General features: G+C 46.3%; 1 protein-coding gene across 1 annotated transcript in view; it reads right to left on the reverse strand.

Moving 5' to 3' along the window:
* The window catches only part of LOC311125012 (potassium voltage-gated channel subfamily KQT member 1-like), a gene marked incomplete at its 5' end in the record, with an annotated part of 31,477 nt that extends 14,445 nt beyond the window's left edge, over positions 1-17,032 (reverse strand). The window contains 6 exons of the mRNA XM_084199103.1: positions 210-350; positions 608-704; positions 1,962-2,040; positions 2,572-2,698; positions 7,520-7,610; positions 16,668-17,032. Coding sequence (XP_084055229.1) covers positions 210-350; positions 608-704; positions 1,962-2,040; positions 2,572-2,698; positions 7,520-7,610; positions 16,668-17,032 — 900 coding nt within the window. The remainder of the gene's footprint in view (positions 1-209; positions 351-607; positions 705-1,961; positions 2,041-2,571; positions 2,699-7,519; positions 7,611-16,667) is intronic.
* Positions 17,033-17,289: the final 257 nt, after the last annotated feature.

The raw sequence follows: 17,289 nt of genomic DNA on the forward strand, positions 1-17,289 counted from the left end.
GAGAACGGCTCATAATAATGGCTGGAACGGAGCAAATGGAATGGCATCAAACACATGGAAACCACGTGTTTGATGTATTTGATACCATTACACTCATTCCTCTCCAGTCAATAGAACGAGCCCGTTCTCCCCAATTAAGGTGCCACCAACCTACTGTGACACACACACGCACACGCACACACACACGAACCCACACACAGCAGCCTTACCACCCCCCACCACAACGCGTCAGCGTAGCTCCCGAACTCAGTGGCTCCATTGCTGTCCACAGCATCCTTCTCTGCCAGGTACACAAAATAGGAGGAGAAGATGAGCCCCAGGAAACCAATGTACAGCGTGGTGATGAGCTCCTGGAAACACACACACACACACACACACACACACACACACACACACACACACACACACGAGAGAGACAAGTTATTAAACATAGTTATCTAGGAGGAATAAAGTTATTAATAACAAACAAAACAATTGACGCTCAAGTGTTCAGCATTAAATTACGAGTGTGTGTGTTAGTGTTTGTCAAGTCTGTTTCTCAGTGAACAACTCATAATAATAAGAATGCATGTTATTTATACAGCGCTTTTCAGGGACCCAAACTGACCTGCCTGTGGATGAAGACCACAGAGCCCAGCAGACGCCACGTCCCTCCCTGCCGGTCCACATGGAGCATACGCAGGATCTGCAGGAAGCGAATCCCTCTGGAACAAACACACACTCTCTGTCTCATGATCGGGACTCCAGACAAACATTTTCACCTGGTGGAACTGCTGGCACCAATTTCTTTCCCACAGCATCACACAATAGAAAAAAAATGTTGTAATCATCTTATAAAGTAATTCAGTTATAGACAGACTACTGAGATGATATTCAAGAAATAAGTTGTTTCATCTAACATGTCCATGCAGGGATGCATGATTCAAGATATTTTAAAAAATAATTTAAAAAAAAAACGAATCCAGTGATGTCATGAATTTTGGGACAAATAGGGTATTGTTGTTACATTTTACTGTTGAAATACGGCTCCAAAATTTCCAGATTTTTATTTTGTTCAATAGAGATACATTTGTCCACATCTTTCTGTGCAATAATATCATAGGCTTATTTTTTGGGGGGCTATTTCACCACCTGAGTAAGTAGAAACTCAAAACACAATAGCTAGATCACTAACTAGTTGATTATGGGCTTGTAAGTCAGCATGTCACCCTAATGTCTACACCTGTTGTATTCGGCGCATGTGGCAAATGAAATGTGATTTGATTTGATTTGAACTCTAAAACATAATACCCACTGCTGGTGGCAATGTATTAATCTAACAGTCAATTCAATGTCCTAAAACAAACATTGCAGTTATAACCTACTACCCAATAAGGCTATGCACTCGCAATGGCCGAAGCGCAATTCTCAAGCTGCATATCTCAAAGCCATATCAAATATCTTGGTTGTAAAATAGTTGTGCTATAGAGCTGAATACTGAGAGCGGAGAAATAAAAACTATATCTACAGAAAGCTGAGAACCTCCTCTCTTCAACAGGGACAACAGCGACAACCGTAGTGGCTTCCAAAGCTGTGTATTACCCACAATTTGATTTTGAAATGTTACAGCCTATACAATCAGAAGAAAATAAAAAATATCCCGGAATGCGGGGAGAGAGTGAGTGAGTGGCTAACTCATTAGAGCAGCAGGCCCCAGCAGAACAGGCACAGGGGCAGAGCAGAGACCTTCATTACAGGAATCATTTGACCAAATCATGGTTTTAGCCTCCTAAAAAGGAAGTTTGGAGTGCGGTGACCATGTAGAATGTGCAGCACCAATTCGACCAATAAGAAACGGCTCTCCCAATAGCCAAGTCAAAGGGTCGCAAAATGCAACTAAATGGTTGCGGTCTGGAGCCCTGCATAATAATGTTGTAAACTTAGAAAACGTTGGACATGAGAGTCGAGGGCCAGTGTCTTACCTGACAGCAGACGTGGCAAACATCTGTCCATTGGAGCCTACTACCAGCACGATGATGGAGGCCACCACTACAATCAAATCTGCAGAGAAGCACACAGTGGAGGGGAACCATGTGACAGGATGGAACAATATTACAGGAGGGTACCGTTTTACAGGAGGGAACCATGTTACAGGATGGAACAATGTTACAGGAGGGAACCATGTTACTGGATGGAACAATATTACAGGAGGGTAGCGTTTTACAGGAGGGAACCATGTTACAGGATGGAACAATGTTACAGGAGGGAACCATGTTACTGGATGGAACAATATTACAGGAGGGTAGCGTTTTACAGGAGGGAACCATGTTAAAGGACGGAACAATGTTACAGGAGGGAACCATGTTACAGGATGGAACAATGTTACAGGAGGGAACCATGTTACAGGAGGGAACCATGTTACAGGAGGGAACCATGTTACAGGAGGGTTCCGACGGATGTTAAATTGTCACTGTTACTTAATTAGGATATCTATTTGCATACTGAATAATAACTGGCATTATTGTACATGTTTTTATCTTATTTAATCTGAAGACTGAGGAAACCAGCGTGGAGTGTGCTCCAGTCACTTGCCGATGATGGAGATAGGCTTCCTGGCAAAGCGCAGCCGGCCCCAGACGCCAACATATTTACTACGGCACCCTGCTGACCACAGCCGCACACCATACTCCACACCAAATAACACCACCAGCACTATCTCCTGTTAGAGAGAGAGAGAGAGAGAGAGAGAGAGAGAGAGAGAGAGAGAGAGAGAGAGAGAGAGAGAGTTAGAGAGAGAGAGAGAGACAGTGAGACAGAGAGAGAATGAGAGACAGAGAGAGAATGAGAGACAGAGAGAGAGAGAGAGAGAGAGAGAGAGAGAGAGAGAGAGAGAGAGAGAGAGACAGAGAGACAGAGAGAGAGAGAGAGAGAGAGAGAGAGAGAGAGAGAGAGAGAGAGAGAGAGAGAGAGAGAGAGAGAGAGAGAGAGTTAGAGAGAGAGAGAGAGACAGAGAGACAGAGAGAGAATGAGAGACAGAGACAGAGAAATCTGTGATTCTGGGCGTCGTCCTGATGAGTGGACAGCATCATTTAATCCTGTTAGACGCTGTCTGAGGTGACCTTTGAGCCTGCGTGTGCCCTTGTGGCTCCCACACTCCGGCCCCGCTCCCGTCTAACCCTAATCCCTCGTTCTCTCTCTCTTTACCCTCTTTCTTTCTTCTCTAGGACGGCTCTCAAGCGTAGTCCCCCTCTTTCCTCTCCTTTGTTTCTGTTCCTCTGACTGCAGAAGGGATCTGTCAGCCAGACTGAGCATACAAACACAAGAGCTGTTTAGCTCAGCAGCTGCTCAGTGGTGTCTAGGGTTGAGGGAAGGCTTTAGGGTCTGGGTCTGGGTCTGGGTCAGGGTCAGGGTCTGGGTCTGGGTCAGGGTCTGGGTCAGGGTCTGGGTCAGGGTCAGGGTCTGGGTCAGGGTCAGGGTCAGGGTCTGGGTCTGGGTCAGGGTCAGGGTCAGGGTCTGGGTCTGGGTCTGGGTCAGGGTCTGGGTCTGGGTCTGGGTCAGGGTCAGGGTCTGGGTCTGGGTCTGGGTCAGGGTCAGGGTCTGGGTCTGGGTCAGGGTCTGGGTCTGGGTCAGGGTCAGGGTCAGGGTCTGGGTCTGGGTCAGTGTCAGGGTCTGGGTCTGGGTCTGGGTCAGGGTCTGGGTCTGGGTCTGGGTCAGTGTCAGGGTCAGGGTCAGGGTCTGGGTCAGGGTCTGGGTCTGGGTCAGGGTCTGGGTCTGGGTCTGGGTCTGGGTCAGGGTCTGGGTCTGGGTCTGGGTCTGGGTCTGGGTCAGGGTCTGGGTCTGGGTCTGGGTCTGGGTCAGTGTCAGGGTCTGGGTCTGGGTCTGGGTCTGGGTCAGGGTCAGGGTCAGGGTCTGGGTCTGGGTCAGGGTCTGGGTCTGGGTCAGGGTCAGGGTCTGGGTCTGGGTCAGGGTCAGGGTCTGGGTCTGGGTCTGGGTCAGGGTCTGGGTCTGGGTCAGGGTCAGGGTCAGGGTCAGGGTCTGGGTCAGTGTCAGGGTCTGGGTCTGGGTCTGGGTCTGGGTCAGGGTCTGGGTCTGGGTCTGGGTCAGTGTCAGGGTCAGGGTCAGGGTCAGGGTCTGGGTCAGGGTCTGGGTCAGGGTCTGGGTCTGGGTCTGGGTCTGGGTCAGGGTCTGGGTCTGGGTCTGGGTCTGGGTCAGGGTCAGGGTCTGGGTCTGGGTCTGGGTCTGGGTCAGTGTCAGGGTCTGGGTCTGGGTCTGGGTCAGGGTCTGGGTCAGGGTCAGGGTCAGGGTCTGGGTCTGGGTCAGGGTCTGGGTCTGGGTCAGGGTCAGGGTCAGGGTCAGGGTCAGGGTCAGGGTCAGGGTCAGGGTCAGGGTCAGGGTCTGGGTCTGGGTCTGGGTCTGGGTCAGGGTCTGGGTCTGGGTCTGGGTCTGGGTCTGGGTCTGGGTCTGGGTCAGTGTCAGGGTCTGGTTCTGGGTCAGGGTCAGGGTCAGGGTCTGGGTCTGGGTCAGGGTCAGGGTCAGGGTCTGGGTCAGGGTCAGGGTCAGGGTCAGGGTCAGGGTCTGGGTCAGGGTCTGGGTCTGGGTCTGGGTCTGGGTCAGGGTCTGGGTCAGGGTCAGGGTCAGGGTCTGGGTCTGGGTCTGGGTCAGGGTCTGGGTCTGGGTCTGGGTCTGGGTCTGGGTCAGGGTCTGGGTCAGGGTCTGGGTCTGGGTCAGGGTCTGGGTCAGGGTCTGGGTCTGGGTCAGGGTCTGGGTCAGGGTCAGGGTCAGGGTCTGGGTCTGGGTCAGGGTCTGGGCTGGTTTAAAAATTCAGAGTTGCTTTGGCTGACCGCACATACATCACATTTTAGGGATGAGTATGTATGTCAACACAGATCTATGATCTGTGAGCATGAACAAAGTTGCCAGTTGTTTTGGTTCACAAATAATATCATTTTGACTATGGCTATGCAGACCCATCCAGGTGGATGCTACATATTGGTGGTGAATGTGAATGAGTTTCCCCCATACAATGAAGAGCATTACAGTATTATTCCCTAAAATCACCATAAAGAATGAATTGGTCTTTAGACATAAGGATAGGGCGAGGAATCAGGCAAGGGTGAAGTTGAAATAAAATGTCAAATTCAGGTTTGGTGTTAGGGACCTGGTATGGCTGGAGTTTAGGGTAAGGTTTGATGTTTGATATTTGGGAAAGCTATCTGACCATTCATGTTGTGCTGAAGGTTTGGGTGGGTGGGTGGGGAGAGAGAGGACTGTCATAGGAAGATTGGCCTTTCTATAGTGTAGAGAAAATAGACCACTACTGCCCTCTGCTGGCCTAGCAACTCTGTTACACAATAAGGATCTGCCCTCTGCTGGCCAACAACTCTGTTACACAATAAGGATCTGCCCTCTGCTGGCCAACAACTCTGTTACACAATAAGGAGCTGCCCTCTGCTGGCCTAGCAACTGTTACACAATAAGGATCTGTCCTCTGCTGGCCAACAACTCTGTTACACAATAAGGATCTGCCCTCTGCTGGCCAACAACTCTGTTACACAATAAGGATCTATGGCAGTAAATAACATAAATATCCTACGGAATATTACCCAAACCTGAATGTAAACAGGAGGAGGACTGGCCCCCCCTCTGAGCCTGGTTCCTCTCTAGGTTTCTTACTAGGTTCCTGGCTTCTAGGGAGTTCTTCCTAGCCACTGGGCTTCTGCCTCTGCATTGCTTGCTCTTTGGGGTTTAGGCTGGGTATCTGTAAAGCACTTTGTGACAACTGCTGATGTAAAAAGGGCTTCATAAAATACATTTGATTGAGAGGATGTTGCTGTTCTAACTCCCCACCCAGCCTGGCACTGCCCTACAGTAGAGTATATAATAATATAATAACTCACCACCCAGCCTGGTACTGCCCTATAGTAGAGTATATAATAATATAATAACTCACCACCCGGCCTGGTACTGCCCTACAGTAGAGTATATAATAATATAATAACTCACCACCCAGCCTGGTACTGCCCTACAGTAGAGCATATAATAATATAATAACCCACCACCCAGCCTGGTACTGCCCTATAGTAGAGTATATAATAATATAATAACTCACCACCCAGCCTGGTACTGCCCTACAGTAGAGTATATCATAATATAATAACTCACCACCCAGCCTGGTACTGCCCTACAGTAGAGTATATAATAATATAATAACTCACCACCCAGCCTGGTACTGCCCTATAGTAGAGTATATAATAATATAATAACTCACCACCCAGCCTGGTACTGCCCTATAGTAGAGTATATAATAATATAATAACTCACCACCCGGCCTGGTACTGCCCTATAGTAGAGTATATAATAATATAATAACTCACCACCCAGCCTGGTACTGCCCTACAGTAGAGTATATCATAATATAATAACTCACCACCCAGCCTGGTACTGCCCTACAGTAGAGTATATAATAATATAATAACTCACCACCCAGCCTGGTACTGCCCTATAGTAGAGTATATAATAATATAATAACTCACCACCCAGCCTGGTACTGCCCTACAGTAGAGTATATAATAATATAATAACTCACCACCCGGCCTGGTACTGCCCTATAGTAGAGTATATAATAATATAATAACTCACCACCCAGCCTGGTACTGCCCTACAGTAGAGTATATAATAATATAATAACTCACCACCCGCCCTGGTACTGCCCTATAGTAGAGTATATCATAATATAATAACTCACCACCCAGCCTGGTACTGCCCTACAGTAGAGTATATAATAATATAATAACTCACCACCCAGCCTGGTACTGCCCTATAGTAGAGTATATAATAATATAATAACTCACCACCCAGCCTGGTACTGACCTATAGTAGAGTATATAATAATATAATAACTCACCACCCAGCCTGGTACTGCCCTATAGTAGAGTATATAATAATATAATAACTCACCACCCAGCCTGGTACTGCCCTATAGTAGAGTATATATTAATATAATAACTCACCACCCAGCCTGGTACTGCCCTATAGTAGAGTATATAATAATATAATAACTCACCACCCAGCCTGGTACTGCCCTACAACAGAGTATATAATAATATAATAACTCACCACCCAGCCTGGTACTGCCCTATAGTAGAGTATATAATAATATAATAACTCACCACCCAGCCTGGTACTGCCCTATAGTAGAGTATATAATAATATAATAACTCACCACCCAGCCTGGTACTGCCCTACAGTAGAGTATATAATAATATAATAACTCACCACCCAGCCTGGTACTGCCCTATAGTAGAGTATATAATAATATAATAACTCACCACCCAGCCTGGTACTGCCCTATAGTAGAGTATATAATAATATAATAACTCACCACCCAGCCTGGTAGTGCCCTATAGTAGAGTATATAATAATATAATAACTCACCACCCAGCCTGGTACTGCCCTATAGTAGAGTATATCATAATATAATAACTCACCACCCAGCCTGGTACTGCCCTACAGTAGAGTATATAATAATATAATAACTTACCACCCAGAAGAGAGTGCCATGTGCCAGGGCCTGGTACTGCCCTATAGTAGAGAGCACACTGAGGATAAGACAGATGAGCACGATGAGGAACCTGCAGGACAGAACAACATTCAAATCACTTTATTTATGACGTGAAGTGGTACATAAACAAGACAGAGTATGTGGAATATTATTGAAAGAAGTCAAGAGAATACACCGACGCCCCAAAAAGTTACATATTGCAGCTTTAAAGTGTGCCAGCTTTAAACTGAGAACTATGATTTAAAACCCTCATGGTGTTAACCCACTTTAATCTGAGAACTATGACTTAAAACCCTCATGGTGTTAACCCACTTTAATCTGAGAACTGATTTAAAACACTCATGTTGTTAATCCACTTTAAGCTGAGAACTATGACTTTAAAACACTCATGTTGTTAATCCACTTTAAACTGAGAACTATGACTTAAAACACTTGTTGTGTTAACCCACTTTAAGCTGAGAACTATGATTTAAAAACCCTCATGGTGTTAACCCACTTTAAGCTGAGAACTATGATTTAAAAACCCTCATGGTGTTAACCCACTTTGAGTGTTTTTTCTCAGTCATAAACAGACAATCTATCATTCATGAGCCAGCCACTAGGTGTGTTTGACTGTAGAGTCAATTTCTCTGTTGAGTGCGTGCCGTGCAGTGTGCTAACAGGGTAGAGCAGCGCAGCAGTGGGCCTGTAGCCAGTAGAGTAGACTAGCTACCTCAGCTGAACTCAGGCCTCGACTGACGTGGACTCAGATGAGGGCGTTACTGTACTTCAACACAGCATCACAGTAGATGGTGTTCCAAATATATATATATGTGTCACCAGATCAAACACCTCTACTTCACACCAAACATAAAGACATTCTGCACACACGCACACGCACACGCACACGCACACGCACACGCACACGCACACGCACACGCACACACACACACACACACACACACACACACACACACACACACAACACAAATAGACAAAATACACATCCACACACTCTAGTTCCTCTACTGTACCAGCCCCTGACTTTCTGAAAGGACAAAAACATCCTGTACGTCATTCTCCTTGATCTCATGCAAGGTCATTCGCTCTTTTTTTTCCAACTGAACCAACAATAAGACCACTCACTGTGAGTCCTCAAGAGGACTGAGATAAACGTGCTTTTCTTTGTACAAGATAAGGCTACAAGCTGCTACAACACTACTGAGCCAGACACAATGCAGATGACGTAGTAAATGTCCATTTCCACCCTTTGACAAACTTGGCTGACTTTCCCTCAGTCAATGGAAATCCTATGTTGAGATGATATCCAGCAGTGTGAGTAGGTGTCCACCCGTGGCCAGAGAGCTTCACACAGTCGGTCTATCGTCTCTACAGCATTACAAAGATAGTAGCCCTGGCCCCCTCGACTAGCCTCCTCGCTCCTGTCAAAACACTTTTCAACTGTTGGTAATACACACGTTATTTGCCTTGATGGAAACTACAGATGTAGGATCTTAATTTGAGCCAGTTTGCTACAGCAGGAAAATAATCCTACAGCGGCAGGAAATGTGAATTATTATGTGGATTATAATGAATGGACATTGATGTTGGGGTTGATACATTTTTCGTTAGGGCAAATCAAGTCTGAAATTTCAAAGTGGAAATTACAAACTTTAGAAGCCTTTTTCAAACTCAAATACACTACAAGTTTGCATTTCCTGCTGTGCAGGAAAATTCTCTCCAACAAAAGAGTGATAAAATAAAGATCCTACATCTGTAGGGTGAGGGGTTGCTGTTTTGCTTGTGGTTAGTGTTTGTTCCATTGAGGCCCGTATAACCTTACGGCGTGTCCAGTGTGCTTACTGATGACTGGTCTGGAATCCAACCACCCCACCACCACACCTCAACACATATAGAACACAGAAGAAGAGGGATCCACTGTGCAGCAGCCAGTAGAACAGAGAAGAAGAGGGATCCACTGTGAAGCACCCAGTAGAACAGAGAAGAAGAGGGATCCACTGTGCAGCAGCCAGTAGAACAGAGAAGAAGAGGGATCCACTGTGCAGCAGCCAGTAGAACAGAGAAGAAGAGGGATCCACTGTGCAGCAGCCAGTAGAACAGAGAAGAAGAGGGATCCACTGTGAAGTAGCCAGTAGAACAGAGAAGAAGAGGGATCCACTGTGAAGCAGCCAGTAGAACAGAGAAGAATAATAATAATAATAATAATATGCAATTTAGCAGACGCTTTTATCCAAAGCGACTTACAGTCATGCGTGCATAAAAATTTTTTGTGTATGGGTGGTCCCGGGGATCGAACTCACTACCTTGGCGTTACAAGCGCCGTGCTCTACCAGCTGAGCTACAGAGGACCACAAAGAAGAGGGATCCACTGTGCAGCAGCCAGTAGAACAGAGAAGAAGAGGGATCCACTGTGAAGCAGCCAGTAGAACAGAGAAGAAGAGGGATCCACTGTGCAGCAGCCAGTAGAACAGAGAAGAAGAGGGATCCACTGTGAAGCAGCCAGTAGAACAGAGAAGAAGAGGGATCCACTGTGCAGCAGCCAGTAGAACACAGAAGAAGAGGGATCCACTGTGAAGCAGCCAGTAGAACAGAGAAGAAGAGGGATCCACTGTGCAGCAGCCAATAGAACAGAGAAGAAGAGGGATCCACTGTGAAGCAGCCAATAGAACAGAGAAGAAGAGGGATCCACTGTGAAGCAGCCAATAGAACAGAGAAGAAGAGGGATCCACTGTGCAGCAGCCAGTAGAACAGAGAAGAAGAGGGATCCACTGTGAAGTAGCCAGTAGAACAGAGAAGAAGAGGGATCCACTGTGCAGCAGCCAGTAGAACACAGAAGAAGAGGGATCCACTGTGCAGCAGCCAGTAGAACAGAGAAGAAGAGGGATCCACTGTGCAGCAGCCAGTAGAACAGAGAAGAAGAGGGATCCACTGTGAAGTAGCCAGTAGAACACAGAAGAAGAGGGATCCACTGTGCAGCAGCCAGTAGAACAGAGAAGAAGAGGGATCCACTGTGAAGTAGCCAGTAGAACAGAGAAGAAGAGGGATCCACTGTGAAGCAGCCAGTAGAACAGAGAAGAAGAGGGATCCACTGTGCAGCAGCCAGTAGAACAGAGAAGAAGAGGGATCCACTGTGAAGCAGCCAGTAGAACACAGAAGAAGAGGGATCCACTGTGCAGCAGCCAGTAGAACAGAGAAGAAGAGGGATCCACTGTGAAGTAGCCAGTAGAACAGAGAAGAAGAGGGATCCACTGTGAAGCAGCCAGTAGAACAGAGAAGAAGAGGGATCCACTGTGCAGCAGCCAGTAGAACAGAGAAGAAGAGGGATCCACTGTGAAGCAGCCAGTAGAACAGAGAAGAAGAGGGATCCACTGTGCAGCAGCCAGTAGAACACAGAAGAAGAGGGATCCACTGTGCAGCAGCCAGTAGAACAGAGAAGAAGAGGGATCCACTGTGCAGAACAGATTATGGGAGGCGCACAGTACTACATAGAGCCATGACTACATGGAACTCTATATCACATCAGGTAACTGATGCAAGCAGTAGAATCATTTAGAAAACAGATAAAAAATACACCTTATGGAACAGCAGGGACTGTGAAGAGACACACACACAGGTACAGACACACGCATACACATACACATGATAACACACGCACTCTACACACACGTACACATGGATGTTGTATTGTAGACATGTGGTAGTAGAGTAGTGGCCTGAGGGCACACACTCAATGTGTTGTGAAAAATGTTATGAAATGTAATGGCATGTAATATTTGTAATTGTATATAACTTGCTAGACCCCAGGAAGAGTAGCTGCTGCCTTGGCAGGAACTAATGGGGATCCTTAATAAACCCCAGGAAGAGTAGCTGCTGCCTTGGCAGGAACTAATGGGGATCCTTAATAAACCCCAGGAAGAGTAGCTGCTGCCTTGGCAGGAACTAATGGGGATCCTTAATAAACCCCAGGAAGAGTAGATGCTGCCTTGGCAGGAAGTAATGGGGATCCATAATAAACCCCAGGAAGAGTAGCTGCTGCCTTGGCAGGAACTAATGGGGATCCATAATAAACCCCAGGAAGAGTAGCTGCTGCCTTGGCAGGAACTAATGGGGATCCTTAATAAACCCCAGGAAGAGTAGCTGCTGCCTTGGCAGGAACTAATGGGGATCCTTAATAAACCCCAGGAAGAGTAGCTGCTGCCTTGGCAGGAAGTAATGGGGATCCATAATAAACCCCAGGAAGAGTAGCTGCTGCCTTGGCAGGAACTAATGGGGATCCATAATAAACCCCAGGAAGAGTAGCTGCTGCCTTGGCAGGAACTAATGGGGATCCATAATAAACCCCAGGAAGAGTAGCTGCTGCCTTGGCAGGAACTAATGGGGATCCTTAATAAACCCCAGGAAGAGTAGCTGCTGCCTTGGCAGGAAGTAATGGGGATCCATAATAAACCCCAGGAAGAGTAGCTGCTGCCTTGGCAGGAACTAATGGGGATCCATAATAAACCCCAGGAAGAGTAGCTGCTGCCTTGGCAGGAACTAATGGGGATCCATAATAAACCCCAGGAAGAGTAGCTGCTGCCTTGGCAGGAACTAATGGGGATCCATAATAAACCCCAGGAAGAGTAGCTGCTACCTTGGCAGGAACTAATGGGGATCCTTAATAAACCCCAGGAAGAGTAGCTGCTGCCTTGGCAGGAACTAATGGGGATCCTTAATAAACCCCAGGAAGAGTAGCTGCTGCCTTGGCAGGAACTAATGGGGATCCATAATAAACCCCAGGAAGAGTAGCTGCTGCCTTGGCAGGAACTAATGGGGATCCTTAATAAACCCCAGGAAGAGTAGCTGCTGCCTTGGCAGGAACTAATGGGGATCCTTAATAAACCCCAGGAAGAGTAGCTGCTGCCTTGGCAGGAACTAATGGGGATCCTTAGTAAATCCAAATAACATGGGCTCTACTGGCCCCTATATGGTGGGCTGTGTGGGCAAGAGCTCTACACAATACTGTCAGCATCACGTCTCCAAGCTCCATGTATTATTGATGGGCAGGATCTCTTCTAGGCTACTGAGTCTGCAGGGGGCAGCAGGACAAGGCAGAGAGAGGTAGACAGCAGCGCTGTGTTCAGGTAATCACATCACAAGGTGTTACTATCAGGTACTCTCTATGATAGAACACATCTAAGGCAGGTTGTCTTGTGCTGTCATAGACGGCTGGCTTGTGGAGCAAAAGGGACAATGTGATAGTTTCATGTTGCAGTGTCACTGGGTCTCTGTATCGGGTCTCAGTCTCCCTGTTATATATCTCAATCACTTTGAACGTGATGACTCAACAATGTTTAGTAGAGTAGAAGTAAATGTATGTATCCAACTAAATGTTGTCATGTCATTATCAATGGAAGCATTGTAAAGAGCACAAGTAGCACATGTTCAGCTAGAGGCATGATCTACAGAGGTCATGGTGTAACGGAACTATTCAACCATGCAAACACACACACACACACACACACACACACACACACTTGTGGGGGAGGTCCTGCAGTCCTGATAGCGCTCTGTCTGAAGCGCTCACTCTGGGTCAGTGATAAGCCAATGTTCATTCCTGGCTCCCACTCTTATAGTTAGACAACAAGAGACCCAACAATGAAATAACATGAACATTACGTTTGAGTTATTTAGCAGACGCTCTTATCCAGAGTGACTTACAGTTGTTAGCTAGGTGAGGCCACCACATATCACAGTTATAAACAAGGTTTACATCCAACCTTTTTATGTGAGTAAAGTACATGTCCGTTAAAAAAAAATGTCATGACAAACCTGATGGAAACAGAAAAAAATTCAGTAGACAAGGTGGGATCTTTTTGTGTCGGTAAAATGAATTATGCGAGAAATGTAATTGGAAACGCTTTTATGTGCAAATATTGATATAATAACCATCATATCAAAGTCAACTTTTGAGTCGCACGATGACACGTGTGGTCCCCCCACTACGACTCGTCGGGAAATCATGCAGTTTATTAGGCTACAGATTTAAGTAAATGATGAGGAACTTCACAGGGTGGTGAAAGTGCAAGGTGATGAGCTTGATGCTCCTTTCCAATAAATATCGAGGGCCTTATTCTGTTGACATGATCATCGACGCTTAGCTACCGTTTGACAAATAAAAGATAATCTTGCTCTTTTGTCCATAATAATCTCATCATGTAATGTCGGCTATGCGTATCTGCGCGCTGTTGGCGAGAGGAGACGTGTCAATACCAGAGTGGGCACACTACATAACGCAACATTTTTGGTGAGTGTAAAATGCGATGGAAATCCATTTAACTTGTATTTTTTTTATTCAGTACGTGGAATGTAAACGCCAAAGGTATTTTTACGTGCACTACTTAATCACGCATAGACTTTTATCTGCCATAAGTACATTTGATGGAAACACGTCTTTCGGTGGGAAAACGCGGATTTTACAATATTCTCATGAAAAGCTGTCGCCAATTTGATGGAAACCTAGCTACAGTAAATACTTCCCTCAATAAAGCAGCTATCAGCAAAGTCAGTGCTAGTAAGAAAATACACGTGTGAGTGTAAAAAATGCAAGGGTATACCGTGCACCCCCATTGGAAGGCTACACTTTACCTGGTTAAGGTGGTTTTGGCTTGGTAACGTTAGTTACAGAGTTAGAACCAAACTGTCCAGACTCTTAACATCTGATATGTCATAATTAGGACAGTGCTGTGTAGGCCTTTTAACGGGTGAGGAAAATACTGCCTAAAACCTTAAAAACAAATGAATCCATTTAGTAGTTATTTAGTAGGCAACATTTGTGGAAACAATGGGGGCATAACAGGGTATCTGTAGTGGTGGTCCATTGGCATCCAGTGCTATCAGGACTATCTCTGCCCTGGTGCATCAGGCTCACTCATATTCCCTTGGCATCCCCCATCGCACCCCAGCAGGTCATAGAGTGGCAGTGCCAGGCAGGGCCTACTGCTCTCAAAGCAGCCAACGTGCCAAGTTTAGCTGCCCGCTATCAACTCCAGTGAGAGGAGATACTGAGCATTGGGGGTTGGTCTTCATACTGAACATTCCTCCGCCAGAGATCAGGCCCCTGAAACCCTTACAGTATGCCCACGTCCCTGGACAACGTGCCATGATATAGGGCTGGTTTCCCCTGGATAACATGATGATATAGGGCTGGTTTCCCCTGGACAACATGATGATATAGGGCTGGTTTCACCTGGACAACATGATGATATAGGGCTGGTTTCACCTGGACAACATGATGATATAGGGCTGGTTTCACCTGGACAGCATGATGATATAGGGCTGGTTTCCCCTGGACAGAATTATGATATAGGGCTGGTTTCACCTGGACAGAATGATGATAAAGGGCTGGTTTCACCTGAGAATCTCCTTTGAAATATACAGTATTTGTAGACCAGGCCTAGGCTTAATCTGTGTCCGGGAAACAAGCCCATAGAGTTTGACAAAATTACATGTTGAGACAAAAGGTCAATACTACATAATAGCAGTCTGACCTCAGCGCCCACATGATGTGTCTGGTTAGACCGTAAACTCTCCTTCCAGACTCACATGATGCATCTCCAATCCAAACTTAAATATAGTCTCCCTAGTGGCGCTGTGGCTAGCTGTGTGCCACTAGAGATCCTGGTTCGAATCCAGGCTCTGTCGTAGCCGGCCGCGACCGGGAGACCCATGGGGCAGCGCACAATTGGCTCAGCTCGTCCAGGGTAGGGGAGGGAATGGCCGGCAGGGATGTAGCTCAGTTTGTTAGATCGTTTGCAACGCCAGGGTTGTGGGTTCGTTTCCCACGGGGGGGGGGGGGGGGGGGGGGCAGTATGAAACATAAATAATGTATGCACTCACTAACTGTAAGTCGCTCTGGATAAGAGCGTCTGCTAAATGACTAAAATGTAGAATCGGCTTCCTATTTCGCAACAAAGCCTCCTTCACTCATGCTGCCAAACATGCCCTCGTAAAACCGTAAAACCTACCAATCCTTGACTTCGGCGATGTCATTTACAAAATAGCCTCCAACACTCTACACAGCAAATTGGATGTAGTCTATCACAGTGCCATCCGTTTTGTCACCAAAGCCCCATATACTACCCACCATTGTGACCTGTACGCTCTCGTTGGCTGGCCCTCACTACATATTCGTCGCCAAACCAACTGGCTCCAGGTCATCTATAAATCACTGCCAGGCAAATCCCTGCCTTATTTTAGCTAATTGGTCACCATAGCAACACCCACCTGTAGTATGCGCTCCAGCAGGTATATCTCACTGGTCATCCCCAAAGCCAACACCTCCTCTGGCTGCCATTCCTTCCAGTTCTCTGCTGCTAATGACTGGAACGAACTACAAAAATCTCTGAAGCTGGAGACACTTATCTCCCTCACTAACTTTAAGCATCAGTTGTCAGAGCAGCTTACCGATCACTGCACCTGTACACAGCCCATCTGAAATTAGCCCATCCAACTACCTCATCCCCATATTGTTATTTATTTTGCTCATTTGCACCCCAGTATCTCTATTTGCACATCATCTTCATCTATCACTCCAGTGTTAATACTAAATTGTAATTATTTTGCACTATGACCTATTTATTGCCTTACCTCCATAACTTACTACATTTGCACACACTGTTTATAGATTTTCTATTGTGTTATTGACAGTATGTTTTGTTCACCCCATATGTAACTCTGTGTTGTTGTTGTTGTTTTTATCGCACTGCTTTGCTTTATCTTGGCCAGGTCGCAGTTGTAAATGAGAACTTGTTCTCAACTGGCTTCTTACCTGGTTAAATAAAGGTGAAATAAAAATAAATAAAAATGTTCATTAAATACTGAAGTGAGTTTGTTCAGCTGTATAAATCTACATATAGCCTAAATCTTATAGCCTACAGTATCATTCAGTAGCATCATTTTACCTTTAATCACTAGTATAGTATTGTATTAGGACTACTAGAAATAATCCAAAGGATAGCCTAGTGTCATGCCCTTGAACTGCTTTGAACCGTTTGGCACTTGGCAAAACGCCCACAAAGCACTTGGCATGGTTGACAAATGCAAGTAATGTGTTACTGTTATATCAACGTTATTCATCATAAACACTCACACCGAGAAGTGATACACGAAGCATTTCCACCCAGATGGTCTTTCCAGAAAGTTATAAGCGCGTCCTTGAACGTAAGCACGGCTGATGATAACTGGGCGAGTTGCGCTGTATACGGACATCCGGGGGTTCAGATTGAGCCCGGGTAGGTGAGACACCGACGGTCGAGTGACAGTTGTGTGAATGGTGATGCCGCCGGCGTCACACGGTAACCTGTTGTTAGAAATAAGCGCCCCAGGTTGTGAGGCTGAGGCGGCTTGTGACATCTCAAACTCGGACTGTTTTCTCCCATGTCCCGCCACCATCGAGGACCTCCGTATGTTATTGAGGACCTCATTCCTTTGGGTTGTCTTGTCTGGAGATGACATGCTGTTTGCAGCCTGGTGTGTTTTCTCATCAATGGGAAGGACACACGCTGTAGTCGCCGTCCAAAACGCACTTGGTGGATGAATGAAGTGGGACAAAACAGAGCCTGCATGCGGTGAGCGAAAAAAACAAACAACAAAAAACGTACTAAAGCCGGTGCCTTGTCCGATATATCTCGCTAACCGCTGCTTTCACGAAATCCTATTATAATAGCTTACATTGGTAGAGCAAGTACCCGACCCATGTTAAACTACGGAAG

The sequence above is a fragment of the Coregonus lavaretus genome, assembly GCF_964263955.1.
Source record: "Coregonus lavaretus genome assembly, contig: HAP1_SCAFFOLD_814, whole genome shotgun sequence".
NCBI lineage: Eukaryota > Metazoa > Chordata > Actinopteri > Salmoniformes > Salmonidae > Coregonus > Coregonus lavaretus.